The 16,391-nt window shown below is 39.7% G+C and overlaps 1 protein-coding gene across 1 annotated transcript; it reads left to right on the forward strand.

The window, feature by feature from the left end:
* Nucleotides 1–208: 208 nt before the first annotated feature.
* Nucleotides 209–8,895, forward strand: nrbf2b (nuclear receptor binding factor 2b). Its single transcript, XM_053510920.1, has 4 exons — nucleotides 209–343; nucleotides 6,343–6,427; nucleotides 6,729–6,769; nucleotides 8,053–8,895. Exons 1-4 carry the CDS (start codon nucleotides 314–316, stop codon nucleotides 8,659–8,661), a joined length of 765 nt encoding a protein of 254 aa, XP_053366895.1. The 5' UTR covers nucleotides 209–313; the 3' UTR covers nucleotides 8,662–8,895.
* Nucleotides 8,896–16,391: the final 7,496 nt, after the last annotated feature.

Raw genomic sequence — 16,391 nt, forward strand, 5'->3', positions numbered from 1 at the left:
CTGCAGAATTGTTAAACTGAGTTTTTTTTTTAATTAAAATAATAGTAGTAGTTAATAATTGTTTTACTTTATTTATTTCTTTACGGGTGCAATATAGTTTTGTGATTATTACAAGGAAGAAACATGTGAAATGAATGAATTGGACAAATGAACAGAAAACAAGCAGACAGGAAGTGGCGACAGGACTATAGCCACGTCATGTGTGTGAGTGTGTTTTCCTCCTTGTGTTGTTGTCACAAGAGGAACAATGTTGTTGTGTGAACAGCCTGGAGTTTAATCCTCTCATGTAGCCGAGAGGAGAGAAGAATAAAACATGGAGGTGGAGGACAGTCCTGTAAACCTCGTAAGTTTCTCTTTAAGCGTCCAGTTAACGTCAGAATTGAGTTAACTCAAAGAAAGACAAGCTAACTCTAATGAATCCTAAATAGCGTGAAATGGAAAGCTAGGGCGCTATGTAGGTTGCAGAATGCCTCTGTTGTGTGTTATATATAACACACACACACACACCAGGTAGTGCGCTTGTCTTGGGCTTAGAGAGGTGTTGAGGATTCTGGTTAGCTTTGTTAGCATTGGAGCTAGTGTTAGCCGTGAACAAAGCCGCTGAGGTGAGTCATGAAGCTCTCAATGTGTGTGAGAGCGAGAGTATATATGAGCGCGAGCCGCATTTCACTGTCGTTCGTATAGCACTGTTTGCTATTCACGGGTTTTGTGATTAGCTTAGCATAACATATAGTACGGCATAGCAAACCTGTATGATAATGTTATTCTTATTATTATTCTTATTATTATTATCAACATTATTGTTTTACAGAGCTAGTGTGCTTGTTTGTGTTTGTCAGCAATTTTATTTGCTAACTCTAAATACAAGTAAACTGATACAACCAACGCTGTTGCTAAGGATTAAATGAGTAGTCAAGGCTAAACAGGAAGTCAGCTGAGCTTGGTCCTTTACTTCCTCTAACACTTGGCTTTTCACTGATTAGCCATAACACTATCAGTAGGTCTCCACTGTAACAGTGATGCACCGTGTGTCCTGACACTTTTCTATCACAACCAGCATTAAACCTTTTCATCAACACTAGCGCCTCTGTTGTGTCACTGAGCCTTGGCCACCCTTCACCCTATCGCCTGTTCACCTCTTTCCCTTCCTTGGATCACTTCTGGTATGTCCTGACCAGGAACCTCATAAAAGAGCTGCAGTTTTGGACTGACCCAGGCCCCTAACCATCACAATTTGTCCCTTCTCAAAGTAGCTACATTTTCAACGCAGCGGTAACCCGGTATATAAATTTAATCAGTAAAATTTTGTATTCTAAAATGCCCTTTACCCACAGGAAATAATGCAGATAGTCCACTCAAACAATATTACCAATTTTTAACACTATTAAACATTATTTAAGCTGTCTGACTCTTCCTGGCGTCCTGCTTCTGGTTGGAGATCTCGTCACATGGATGCCCGTGTGGTCTTCCACTTTTCCACGAAGACAGTCCTGTCCTTGGTTGATGCAAAAAGCTGTTCTATAAAGACTTGTGACTTCAGTCGATCGATAGTTCCCTACAGTCTACCTAAACCTCCATTAACGAACTGGACTCCATTTTAACTTAAACACGTCTCCTGTTATACTGAACTTTCAGTCTCACACGGTATGATGCAGATCAATTCCTGCTATCCGTTTCATCCCAAATGAGGATGGGTTCCCTGTTGAGTCTGGTTTCTCTCAAGGTTTCTTCCTATTCCCATCTCTAGAAGTTTTTCATTGCCACTGTCGCCGTCGTCCTCGGCTTGCTCATCAGGGACTGTCTTATCATTTTGATTCATACACGTTCACATCTCATACAAACTTAAATAATTATTTTGATTGCGTAAAGCTGCTTTGTGACAATATCAATTGTTAAAAGTGCTACATAAATAGAATTGAACTATAATCATATTTTTGCATATGAAACATCAAAATCAAAACATTTAGACAATATTTAGATATGTAAATGTCCAAGTAAAATATGAAATAAATAGACATTAAACCTCACTTAACCTTAATTTATTTTTCCTCTTTGCACATGACACCTAGAAATGGCTCCCTTTTCTTCTTGCTGCGCTCCTTGCTAACGTTCTTGCGACCTATGGTGCTATGTCTTCACCAAATCTTGCTCAAAATGCAGCTTTCCACTGACGCGAACAAGCTTTGATCGTCTGCTGGAAGTACGTGTAACTACAAGTACGCACTACTTGCTTATATGTTGAGAATGCTTTGTATGCTAAGGGAATTTTTTCTTGCAACAATTTTGTTCTTAAGTCGAAAATTTGTTCGTATGTCGAGGTACCACTGTATCTCGTCACGGTGGTGGCTGGAAGTGGGTGGGATATATTAGGCAGCAAGTGAACCTTTTTTCCTGAAGTCGATGTGTTAAAAGCAGAAAAAATAGGCAAGCGTAAGGGTTTGAGTGACTTTAACAAGAGGCCAAATTGTGATGGTTAGATGACAAGTCCAAAACTGCAGGTCTTGTGGGATGTTTCTAGTTTGCAGTGGTCAGGACATACCAAAAGTGATCCAAGGCAGAAAAAAGATTGAACTGGTAACAGGGTCATGGGTGGCCAAGGTTTAGTGATGCACACGGAGAGCGAAGGCTGGCCCTTGTAGTCCGATCTAATAGAAGCGCAAGTGTCAATCAAATTGTTAAAAAGATTAATGCTGGTTGTGATAGAAATGTGTTAGGACACACACTACATCATTGTTATGGTGGCAAAAGGGGAACCTACTTAGTGTTAGACAGGTGGTCATAATGTTATGGCAACAGTGTCTCTATTTTAACTCTAATAATAGTAGGTAATAATTTGTGCTTGTCATACAGGAGTCAGGGGATGTGTTTGTGTACACACACAAATGCAGAAAGTAAACATACACCTGATACTGATTTGTGGTCTTCATATTAGTCGTGCTTACAAAACAGACCAGGTCTCATGACACTCTATTGCATTTACGTTTTTCAGCCATAACATTAAATCCACCTAGGATTTAGGTTCCCCTTGTGCCACGGAATCTCAGAATCTCAAGACCTCAGAAGGTGTACTGTGGTATCTGACATCAGGACGTTACCAGCATATCCTTTAAGTGCTGTAAGTTGCAAAATCTTCGGTGTCTCATATCGAGGCCGCATCACAAACCAAGAAGTCCATCGACGAACATCTGTTCGCCCACTGACTGAAATCATGGCCGAGCACCGCCTCTGATTAACCACCAACCTGATTCACAAGGACGGCCATGAACTGTGGAAAGGAAAAGTCAGGCCGTCCAAAGATCACATGGAACAAGACCTTCAGTGAAGACTTTTCCCAGCTTTAACTTTTATTAATAATTTTTGCTCCATTGGCTTTTTCCACACAAGGATTTCATTCAACTATAACTCCTATAACATTCTGTGTTTTAAGTCTGTAGTGATTTTATCCATTTCATATCACGAATAGAATGTGCAAAAATCATCCTGGATTTACGACTGCACCTCAATGAAGCAACAGTATAAGTGTGCTATGAAAAATACAGTACTGTGCAAAAGTCTTGAGCCCCCCTCATTTCTTCATATTTTGTTTCCAAAGAGCCGGACTTGTATCTTGTATTTTTAATGTTGAACAGTTCTCCAGGCTTTCTTTTTTGGTAGCCCTTAAAGCTCAGAGCATTTTAGCTATTATTTGTTTTGCTGCTGTTTTATTATTTTTTTTTTTTTTTGTAAACATATATAAGGCTTAGGATTGTGCAGTATAAAGTGACGTTATTTCTTTCAGCACAATATAATGAACTGAATTGTAGTTCATTTTAACCAACTTCCCCAAACACGACTGAGGAAAAAAAAAAAGCAAAGAAATAGCACAAATGTACACAGGTCATGTGTTTCTATGGTAGTTTTCAGTTGTTTCCATGAAAAAAAATTATAACTCCCATATTCTGGTAATGGTAAAGTTTACCCTTTATAAAAAAACTATTGCCTTTGTTCTACCTGACATATCCGGAAACCCAAATACACAGTTTAAAGTCTGAAGCCTCCCTATCAACACACACAAGACAAGCTTCTGTATAAGCACACAATTATTATTTTTTTATCGTTATTGACCTGTGCTGAGTTGCTGCTCGGGTTTTGCCACACAATGATCTAGGAATCATACAAGCATTACTTAACTTAAGGCATGAACCAGTAAGAAACAGGTGCAGATGACGACAGATGATCAGGCTGGTGATTAGTATAACGGTGATGCTGAATGCTGAGTGGTTGGAAGAGATGTGAGGGGAAACGAGGTTGCTGCTCAGGTTGTTACATAAACCACAGATTTTTAAATCGTATCTTTAAGCACTTTGCAGCTGTCGTAGTAAAACATTATTTAATTTAATTTGTAAAGAAATGAGAGTTGGTTCAAGACTTTTGAACAGTTCTGTTTTGAACAGAATACTGTCCTGTGCCGCCGATCTTACAACACCTAATGGGGCCTTTTGCAGAAAAACCTTTGTTCTGGAAATCCGGTTGAGACTCTGTATAACTGATGTGAACACTGTCTACAGCGAGGCAGTGCACACACACACTTCGAACAGTTAGATTACACATACCGTGGTAAATCGACACACTAATAGTGTGTATGTTAAGTTTCTTTTAGGAGAAATAAAACAACAAGGTAATATTGTTCGTCTTTTCATCTCAGTACTGAAGGATACGGCACGCGCACCTCACATTATTTGTACATCATGTGCAAGTGACCTACGTGACTGCTTGTATAAAAGGAAGAACTTTCACCATTACAATGATATGGAGAGATCTAACAAACCATCACATTAATGGATTTTTTTTGGAGGAGATCTAGAAATCATCTGCACAAGCATCTCACTGGCGTAACTTACATAAGAAAGTTGCTTGTTTTCTTATTTACTTTTTTACTCAATGGCAACTTGAAACCACCCGTCTGCCGTCCAGTAGCACACAGCGTCCATCTAAAAGAGGCATATGATGATGCGTGATGTTGCTACACGTCGTCACGGTTCGGGAGGTCCCCCTAACTACACGAAAAAAAACTCTGGCTATGCTCACAAACTTGAAAGGTGTTGTATCAGTTCATAAGTCGGTCATAGGTGAAGCATCGTGATCAGATTCTGTGACATCTGACACAGTTTGAATCGGCGCTAGATCAGCTTCTTAGCACATATTCCAGTTTGAAATAACAGCTTCCATTTGCTACCTCGTAAGACACTTTAACACCAAGATGGAGAAAAATCAAGAGTTATGAAGAACCAGACTAGGAGTACGAGCACGCTTTCTTTTTATAATGTGTGACTTTAACATCTAGTGCAACAAAATGGCTTTGAAAATGAAGGGAGTCGGTTGTTTTATGTAATCTTTACTTGTGTGTGTGTGTGTGTGTGTGTGAGGAGTCTGCCATCGCTGCCGTGATCGTGTGATTTCTTTGCATAAATTTGCATTAGTAAATATTCAGCAGCACTTCTGTTTTTCTTTTGAAGAGCTCAAGTCACACAGGGTTCGAGAAAATATAATTTTGTACGTCTGCATCATATTTATTTTGTACCTTTAGAGTCTCAAAAAACATTTGATCCATATTATTTCGTGTGAAAATCTTAAAAAATGAAAAAATATATAAATATGACCCCACCTTTTCCTTCTGTCCCTGTCCTTCTCTGTCCCTCTGGCTTTGTCTCACTTTGTTTCTGTCTGTCTCTCTCTATCTACTTTCTTTTCTCTGTCTCTTTATTTCTGTTTCTGTATCTCTGTCTGTCTCTGTCTCTCTGTTACTCTCTCTCTCTGTCCTTCTATCTCTCTCCGTCTCTTTGAAAATTCAAGATTAAAAGGTGCTTTTCTTGGATGACAAATATTTACATTTGTATTGCCAAAGCTTAGAAATAAAGCATAAGAAAATAACAGGAGTAGATAGTAACAAAAACAATAATACAATAATAATAATAACAAACAATAATATATCAATCAATAAATAAGAGTACAGACATTTAAAGATTTAAAGACTCGGGTCCTCTCTCTCTCAGTTCAATTCAGCATGTTCAGACATGAATGCTAAAAAAAAAGGAAAAATCACCATTTTGTTGTTGTTGCTTATAAAAGGTTGAATACATTATAAATAACATCTGTTCGCAATTATAAAAATGTATAAACATTATAAAAAATATTAAATATGAAAGAAAAACATAGGTAAACTAACAACAAAAAGCATGAATGTGAAAAACAACAAAAACAATCAGAAAGATGACTATTTGAACAGTAGCGATGTTAAAATTGTGATTAACTCTCTCTGTGTGTCTGTCTCTCTCTCTCTCTCTCTCTCTCTCTTTCTTTCAGGCCCATCAGCAGTGCAGGAAGGCTGATCGCTTACTTGCTGCTGGAAAATATGAAGAGGCTATCTCTTGTCACAGAAAAGCTGCAGGTCAGACGTCATTCAATTATATGATTTCATTCCTCAGCAGCCAGCGACTGCGCTCTTGTGTATGGCCTGAGACTGAGCCACGAATTCACATTCAGCACGTCTGCCTTCAGTAACCTCCATAATGAACAGCAATAATCAATAATAAACGTGAATACAGCACTGGTCTTGCTGTTTGATTCAATTATTTCTGTATAAAAGATTTCCGTGTTAAAGCCCATCAGGTCGCCTCGCTGGGATTGAACCTTAGTATCTAGTGTGACTCTAACGTGACATTTTAGCTTTTTTTTTGTGCATGTTTCAGAGCTGCTGAAGGAGGCCATGAAGCTCACAGAGTGTGAACAGGTATGCCGCCTCCCTTTTCACCGCCAATTCATATCTACACCAAAAAAACTTTTTTTTCAGTAACGTGAATGCACATGTAACATGACACTGTTAAATTCTAAAGATGTTGACTATTTTCCTAACACTGTGACCACAGCACATGACAAATCGCATCATGTTTCATTCCTTACTTGTTGGTCCGTAGTACATATTCCACTTGTGCCGAAGACTCGTTATGTTTGTAAACGAACCATTTTGGGACTGTTTATTTGATCCGTGTATGGTTCGGGAGTTTAGATCTCTGCTGTAACGACTAACATTGCTCGGTTCATCCAGAGCTCTGTGTAGGGCAGCGTTTCTGAACTAGGGGTGGCTCGATTTTACAATCTATTTAATTGCATAGATGCGTTCTAGGTTTAAAATGATTTGTTTGTGCTAATGTTAATTGTTTCACGCAGCAGTATTTATTATAGGTTTTAACGAATTAATGCTTAAAGTGTAACACATGTTAATTTTATTAGGGTTAGGGTCCTTGTGCACATAAACACAAAAAGCAGAAGAATACGAATACTCTCCTATAGGTTACTGGCAATCACATGACTATTATGAGACGCGACATCCCACTGAAGGACAGGGAGCGAAAAAAACGAGAGAGAGCAACTTGGCAACACACACATTTTTACTCTCAAGAGAAATCCAACCACATCATGCAGAATGCTTCGTCCATCAAACATATTTTATTTGACTGTAACTCTTTTACTCCTTTAATGGACTGGTTTTACTCTGTTGACACAAAGTAAATCTAAATGTAGTTTTTAAGTTCGTAGAAAAAATAATTTTAAACATCTTATCTAGTTTTAATATTAAATAACAAAAACGCTTCTAACCATGAATATAGCCATAGAAGCTGGCATGGCATTAAAAAAGAATAAAAGAAAGAGCAACTTGTTGCTCTATTTTAGACGATTTTCCAGTCAATAGTATCAACAGGAGATCAGCAAATGTTTTGAATGTGGTTCTTGTGTAATAAAGTGATTTTTACAGAAAAATTAAAGACATGTCTGTTATTGAGGAAGTAGAGGTTAAGTAACTCCCTTGACCTCGATATGGGCGGGACATGTCGCTATTTTTCTGCCCTACTCCTCATTCTGTGCTGATTGTTTATTCACATTTGCCTTTCTTTTGATTTTAACTCTTCACCCCAACCTAAGTGTGAGTGTTGTTGTCGTTTATAAGTATTGTTTTAAATCACACACAGATGAACTATCTAATCCTCACAGATGATCCTCTTGCGTATTTTCTAGGCTCGCCTGTCTTTAGAGCTGCAGCGAGACAGCCACGTGAAGCAGCAGAGGTTGATCGAGGAGCGGTGGAAGCGAGCGAAGCGAGAGAACAAGCCGCGCGGCCTCCAGGTGCTCCCTCAGTCATCCTCAGAACCGACACCTCTCGCTCAGCTGAGCTCCTCTCACTGTCCCGAGCGCGAGTACGACACCTGGCTGTACCTGCTGAAAACCAGAGGCTCCTCCGGCGCCGCGCCCGAACACGCCTCAGGCACCAAGGCCCGCAAAGACGACAAGACGCGCCTGGAGGAGCAGCGCACCACCATCGAGGATCTGCGCCAGCTCCTGGAGCGTCTGTTAGCCGAGAACGAGCGGCTGACCCAGGAGAACGAACGGCTACGGCAGGAGAACGTGCGTCTGCGCAGGGAAAGCGACGCCCATCTCGTAGAGAGCTCGGAGCTCTGGCTTCTGCCTTCGGCGCCTGACCAGCGCAAACCCGCAGGCATCACCATCCCACACCTGCCTCCGCTCGAGATGCCCCCTCACGAGATCCCGCTGGAGGAGCTGCCCGCGCTCGAGCTGCCCGAAGACATCCAGCAGGAGCTGGGGCTCCTGGATAGAGAAAAGCTGTGAGGGAAAAAAAAAAAAACACTCTCACTGGAGGGGAAAAAACATCCGCATCGGCACGCTCCTGCTGCTCAGGTTTTCGATCGTGGTCTTGGTGGCGTAAACAGCTATAAGCGTCTGATGCAAATTATAATTTTTTTTTTTCCTCCGTCTCTCTCTCTTGTTCTCTCTCTAATGATCCTAGGTACTGCATCTACTTAATAAAGAGAACTTTTGCAGGTCTTGTGCCTTTTTTTTTTTTTTTTTGAGTAATGAGTAATGAGTATTTCCATTGTTCAAGGAGAATTAAAAAAAAAAATCTCATGGTTGAAGCCATGATCATCTGACTAGCTCTGAGAGCACTTGACTGAATCGTTTTTTTTTTTGTTTTTTTTTTGGGGGGGGGGGATCAAAGCCTGGTCTTTATTAATCAGGAAGGAGACCTGGGCGTCTCGAAGAGCCCAAACATGGACAGCAAAGCACTGTGAACTTTGTGTGTGTGAGTGTGTATGAAATCGATCATGCATGAGTTTGTGTGGCTTCTCTAGATTTGTTTGTTGTGTTAAACATGCTGTTATGATGGAATGCGGAAAAGCACGAACACGCAGCTTCACTGCCTCAGATCGTGGATAGCATCCCGGCGTTTCCACCGTGGCCTCACTCAGCGCTGTAAGATGAGATGCAGAGCTAACGCCATAACCCACCCACGTGAGAAGATCTGAATCCAGTGTGTCCCGTCATGATGTCTGCGCTTCGACGAGTTCTCCTGTGGCCCAGACGAAGACCGAAAAACAAAAACAGCTACTTACTCAGCAAGCAATAACACATGCTGCAGGTTCCATCGTCTTTCCTCTTTCCCGCCTTTTTTTTTTTCTTCTCTTTTTCTGCACAGGAGCCTCAGATCCAATCGCGCATCTCACCGGAACAATCTCAAACCTTTCCCAACTGAATCTTCGAGTCAGCTCGATGTTTATTTGTCTATCCATTGTACTGTAATCAAGCGAGCGATCACACGGTTCATGTTTTTTCAGGTAAACGTGTGATTTATACTTCGAATATGCAGGAAGACTTTGAATATCCGTACACAATCATACAGGATAAAACAATACGTCAGCTTTACGCTTTTCCTACATCACACTAATCGGGAGCGAATCCACTCGTGCCACACGTGAAAGGAAAAAGAAAAACAAATACTTTTTAACGGGATGTAAAGACGACATGCAGAAGAGGGAACCAAATCATTGTTTTAGTTACATGTTTAAATGTAATGATTGTTTTTGCAAATGTAGTCCAGGTGCATCTGCACTTTTTCACTTCCATTTGTTTGTGTGTGTGTGCGTGCAGTATGTATGAACAAAAAAGTGTTCATACATGTGATGAAAGTGCAATGTTTCGTTCATGCATGGATGGCTGTTGTAGCTCTAAAATGTACGATTGTTCAGATATTATTCTAAAGAAGGATTTATGTTACAGTCGGCTTGTTTAATCAGATGTTTGTGTTTTGTATAATGACATGCAAGAGTGAAAATAAAATAAACAACTTAGATCTGGGAAAGATTCTGTTTTAGTATTATGGTCTGGGTTTTTTTTCAGGGTTTTTTTTTTTTAATAATGCCTTAAATTGCCCCCTCTAGTGGTGAATTTGGTAAATGACTGTGTAGGTTTTTAAAAAGATATTTATGTTCAGTATACAAGATAAATGGATTATAGGGATTATTTTCATAAAAATAAAATACATTTGTTATTATTAAGCAATAAAAAGTAATAATGTATCCCTAATAAAAAGTTACTCCATGCTCTGGGTGGTGACTGAAGTGGTCACCAAAGCCAGTTTTTAACATCATATTTTTTATCTATATATGACATATATATATATATATATATATACAGGTCCTTCTCAAAAAAATTGCATATTGTGATAAAGTTCATTATTTTCTGTAATGTACTGATAAACATTAGACTTTCATATATTATAGATTCATTACACACAACTGAAGTAGTTCAAGCCTTTTATTGTTTTAATATTGATGATTTTGGCATACAGCTCATGAAAACCCCAAATTCCTATCTCAAAAAATTAGCATATCATGAAAAGGTTCTCTAAATGAGATATTAACCTAATTATCTAAATCAACTAATTAACTCTAAACACCTGCAAAAGATTCCTGCGGCTTTCAAAAACTCCCAGCCTGGTGCATTACTCAAAACCGCAATCATGGGCAAGACTGCCGACCTGACTGCTGTCCAGAAGGCCATCATTGACAACCTCAAGCAAGACACAGAAAGAAATTTCTGAACGAATAGGCTGTTCCCAGAGTGCTGTATCAAGGCACCTCAGTGGGAAGTCTGTGGGAAGGAAAAAGTGTGGCAGAAAACGCTGCACAACGAGAAGAGGTGACCGGACCCTGAGGAAGATTGTGGAGAAGGACCGATTCCAGACCTTGGGGGACCTGCGGAAGCAGTGGACTGAGTCTGGAGTAGAAACATCCAGAGCCACCGTGTACAGGCGTGTGCAGGAAATGGGCTACAGGTCCCACATTCCCCAGGTCAAGCCACTTTTGAACCAGAAACTGCGGCAGAAGCGCCTGACCTGGGCTACAGAGAAGCAGCACTGGACTGTTGCTCAGTGGTCCAAAGTACTTTTCTCGGATGCAAGGGAAATGCCAAACTGCCTGAAGTCCAGTGTCAAGTAACCACAGTCAGTGGTGGTCTGGGGTGCCATGTCAGCTGCTGGTGTTGGTCCACTGTGTTTTATCAAGGGCAGGGTCAATGCAGCTAGCTATCAGGAGATTTTGGAGCACTTCATGCTTCCATCTGCTGAAAAGCTTTATGGAGATGAAGATTTTATTTTTCAGCACGACCAAAACCACTGGTAAATGGTTTACTGACCATGGTATTACTGTGCTCAATTGGCCTGCCAACTCTCCTGACCTGAACCCCATAGAGAATCTGTGGGATATTGTGAAGAGAAAGTAAAAAGACGCAAGACCCAACACTCTGGATGAGCTTAAGGCCGCTATCGAAGCATCCTGGGCCTCCATAACACCTCAGCAGTGCCACAGGCTGATTGTCATTTCTGCAAAAGGATTCCCGACCAAGTATTGAGTGCATAACTGAACATAATTACTTGAAGGTTGACTTTTTTTGTATTAAAAACACTTTTCTTTTATTGGTCGGATGAAATATGCTAATTTTTTGAGACAGGAATTTGGGGTTTGCATGAGCTATGTGCCAAAATCATCAATATTAGAAAAAATTAAAAGGCTTGAACTACTTCAGTTGTGTGTAATGAATCTAAAATATATGAAAGTCTAATGTTTATCAGTACATTACAGAAAATAATGAACTTTATCACGATATGCTAATTTTTTGAGAAGGACCTGTATATATATTAGTCTTTTGCAAAAGTTTAGGCACCCCTTGATAACAGATTTTGGTGATTTTTTTTATCGAAAAGATGTTACCAGTCTCTCTTAGAAATTGATTTTCAGCAAACATTTATGCATAGTTAATACTTATGCCATAAATTGAACAAAAATAAAAACAGTATTGTGGCAAAAAAGCTGAAGCTGAAAAGAGGATAGCTTCTACAACAGGAAAATTCGAATGATCCTAAACATACCTTGAAAACCACTATGGAATACCTCAAGATAAGCAAGCTGAAGGTTTTGGAACGGCCATCACAGTCCACTGACGTAAACATAATTGAACATTTGTGGGTAGATCTTAAAAAAGCTGTGCATGCAAGACGACCAAAGAATATTACTGAATTAGAAGCTTTTTGCATAGGAAGAAAATCCCAAGTACAAGAACTGAAAGACTTAGTTGGCTATAAAGAGGAGGCTTTGCAAGCTGCGATATCTGCCAAAGGAGGTGTTACTGAGTACTGATCATGTAGGGTGCCCAAACTTTTGCACAGTGCCACAATAATGTTTTTATTTTTTTGATCTTTGTTCAATTTATGGCGTTAAAGTAACTATGCATCAATATTTGCTGAAAATATTATGCATTTTTTCCATTTCTAAGATAAGACTGTTTATATCTTTTTAATAAAAAAAAAATCATCAAAATCTGTTATTTATCAAGGGGTGTATAAACTTTTGCATAAGACTGTATTTATCACTCCTGTACTTTCATTCCCTGTTTACAGTTGAAATAAATTGAAAACATTTAAATTTAATGTTTTTTTTTTAATTAAGGTTTTGAGGTTATTAATTAAACACTGAGTGTTTCATCCTTCCCTTTTTAAAATAAATAAATAAATAAATAAATAATCTTGGCTTAGCTTTTAAAATCCGCCGTACGAACAGACACTGGCTGGCTCACCAAAGTTACCTAACGTTTGTCAAGGACATTTTCTCACTCCCTGCCTGTCCAAACCCTGTCTCTTCCAAGTTACATCAGACACATAGGCTGAGTCGAGCAGAAAAAGTTCTCGGGTAAAGTCATCCCATCCAGACTTGTCACTATTATTCAGCCACCATTATAAAATCATGCTACCAGAGCACTACCAGTCAAAATTTGGACGGACCTTCTAACTCCATGGTCTTACCTGATTTTTTAAAAACTTTCTTTCTACATTGTGAAACAATACCGAGGCCATGCAAATATAGCCTATGTAACCGTCTTGGAACAGTTGGTATTGAGATCTGCTCCTTTTGCTCTGTAAAGTCTTCATAATCACAGGTGCTGTTTGTTAATTGGTCATTTCCGAGGCTGGTAACTCTGTATGAACTTCTCTGCAGCAGAGGTAAGTTTTGGTCTTGCTTTCCTAGGAAGCTCTTCAGGAGAGACAGGTTTCATCATGGTGCTTGATTGGTGAGTTCACCCTGGTATGTTATGAAAAAGGATTTATGCTTGTCCTGAGCCTTGTACAAGGTGCGTATATGAAAATAATTGTGAAACACTCAAGGCAGTGAAGTTTTTCAGTTTAACTAGGTATAACATTGGTGAGGTGAAAGCATCTGTCCTGTCGTTAACCATTAGTGAAAAACAAAACACTTTAGATAACCACTTGAAGAAGGTTTTCATAATATCAGAAGTAAAAATGAAAAATTACTGAGCTATTTGGGGAAACAATATTTGCTATACAATATTACTTTGATGTGGTTGACCTGTCTCTTTAGTTCAGTCGTCTGTTTGGATTCTTCCAGCCTGGAAACGACCTCCTGATCAGCCTTGGCTTGGCCCGGCGCTCAACACCATCGAAAGGCAGAGAAGAGCTGAACCAAAGTTTAATCCTGGTCAGTGTTGTGGAAGATCCAAGGGATATCCCAGAAGCACTGGGTGCAAGGTGGGGACACTGCAGTCTATCACACACTAACATACACACACACACACCTGCAGACCATTTAGCAAAGCCAGTGTCTACCTGTATGCATGATTTTCCGAAAGGAGAAAACTCATCCAGACCCGGTGAGAATATTAAAAACCTGGACTACAAATGTTGTTCATGTAATATATACGTCACATATATATATATTTTTTAATTAAACTTTTTATAAACTAAGTTAAAGTGCAGGTTCCTGGTCAAATCGGCTTGAACACACTTCTGGGTCGAGATCTGGGGACTGTGAAGGTCATAATAAAGCTGTTACTGGAGGCGGAGTCATTCTTGAACAGACCACGCCCATCAGGATAGAAATGTTTCATGACAATTAGAGAATCCAACGCAACTGTTTACGCGGATGCCGATCTGATAAGACGTGCGGGAACATAACGTCACCTTTAAGGTTATGATGTATTTATCTTTTCTAATAAATTCCGCCTTATGTTTTGCGATCAGTTACAGTAATTCAGTCTTATCTCTGATTGGTTAGATGTTTTACTGCATATGAAATGGGGAGCCGATCAGCGCTTCTTCCTCAGCCGGAGACCAAGTGGATGAAAGTGAACCTCGCTGGGAGAGAGCTGTTTTCATGGCGTTTACTGATCAGGAGTGGAAGCTGAATTTCCTTCCTGAAAACTTCCTGGTCACATGGGGCAAAAAGAACGTATTTATTCTGACGAAAGAAACGTTCACGTCACGTTTTACACGGCTAATATTTACCTATTTAATGGATTATCAAAGTGTTACACAGGCCTGCTCTTGTTTCCACAGAAGTGATGACATGATGTATTATTAATCTGATTTGTCTATGATTCAGATTATTAGTGGAATATTACAGTCTATGTAAACGCACCCAGCGACTCCTCTCTGTAAAGGGACTAGAAGAGCCGAACACTGGCCTCAAACAGGATAATAGAACTTGTGTTTTTCTTTTCTCATCACCTACAGTATGTACTGTGAAAAAAAGTATTTGTCCCCTTCCTGAATTATCACACAATGATTCAGATCCTCAAACAAATGTTAATATTATACAAGGATGCGAATAAATACAAAGTGCAGTTTTTAAATGATTAAAATTTATTAAGGGGGAAAAAAGCTGTCCAAACCTACCTGCCCCTATGTGAAAAAGTAATTACCCCCTAAACATAATAACAGCAGCAACTGCGATTAAGCGTTTGCGATAACTGGCAATGAGTCTTTCACATGGCTGTGGAAGAATTTTGGTCCACTCTTCTTTGCGGAATTGTTTTAATTCCGCCATATTGGATGGTTTTTGAGCATGAACGGCCTGTTTTAGGTCATGCCACAGCATCTCAAATGAGATTTAAGTCTAGACTTTGACTAGGCCATTCCAAAACCTTATTTTATTTTTTTTATCCATTCAGAGGTGAATTTGCTGCTGTGTTTCGGATCATAAGCATAATAATAGAACAATAATTTTTCACAGCAGTGGATGTATAAAAGCGTTACCAGATTAATTTTAGGCAAGTCTGGAAGAAATTCAGAACTAGATGCAAAATGTATTTTACAGTGTTTAAGGATTTACCATACTTCCACACTGTTTTTAACTTAATCGAATTCAGTTTTGTTTATCTAGCGCGTTGTCGCAAAGCAGCTTTAAAGAATTGAAAAAATGAAAGAGTTGGAAACGTGTGAGGAAATGAGTAGAAATCATGATTTATAACATATAAATAACAACTTAATTACATTTTAACACAGACATCTGTTAGTGGAAGAGGAATGCTTTCAATATGAATGAAATGAGACTTCTCATACGAGAGAAATATAATCCTCAGCCAGACATCGCATCTGTGCAGTATGTGTGTAGCCCATGTAACTTGAACAGCCGTCTGCATCAACACTGGCTTTTGTAATGAGAGTGAGATTTATAAAAAGAGTCGCTTTCTAATGGAGCTTTAGCTGCTGTTTTCTTTCTTTCTGATGATGTGTGTGTCTCCGTATGTGCCGGGAGCGGAGTGCTTTGATGTTCAAGGCTTATTAATGAAGCCACACACACACAATGAGGTGCAGGAGAGCTGGCTGTGTGAGATGGACAGAGCGTCAGAGAGTTTCTTTGTAAGCTTCTCTAATGATTAAACACATGACACGCGCCATCAGCTATTAGCAGCACGACGGCTTCCTGAACTGCATGGATCGATACGTGTACATTATGGAGAGGTACTGACTGGAGCATGCAGGGCAGCCGTGCTTTTTACATTTTCTTTCCTGTCTCTCTCTCTCTCTCCGGACTCATTAACATGCACAAACATGTTCAGCTTTGGGAATGAAGAAAGAGCTGAGAAAAAGATGTGCAGGTGGTCGATCCGTTTATTAGCAGCTCCTCAGTAAATCATCGATCGGTTGGGTTGGGTTGGGTTGGGGGGGGGTAGGGGAGGGGGTCGCTTTAGAAAAGACAAAAAGGCGCCCG

This window comes from Clarias gariepinus, chromosome 14 (genome assembly GCF_024256425.1).
Source record: "Clarias gariepinus isolate MV-2021 ecotype Netherlands chromosome 14, CGAR_prim_01v2, whole genome shotgun sequence".
Lineage (NCBI taxonomy): Eukaryota > Metazoa > Chordata > Actinopteri > Siluriformes > Clariidae > Clarias > Clarias gariepinus.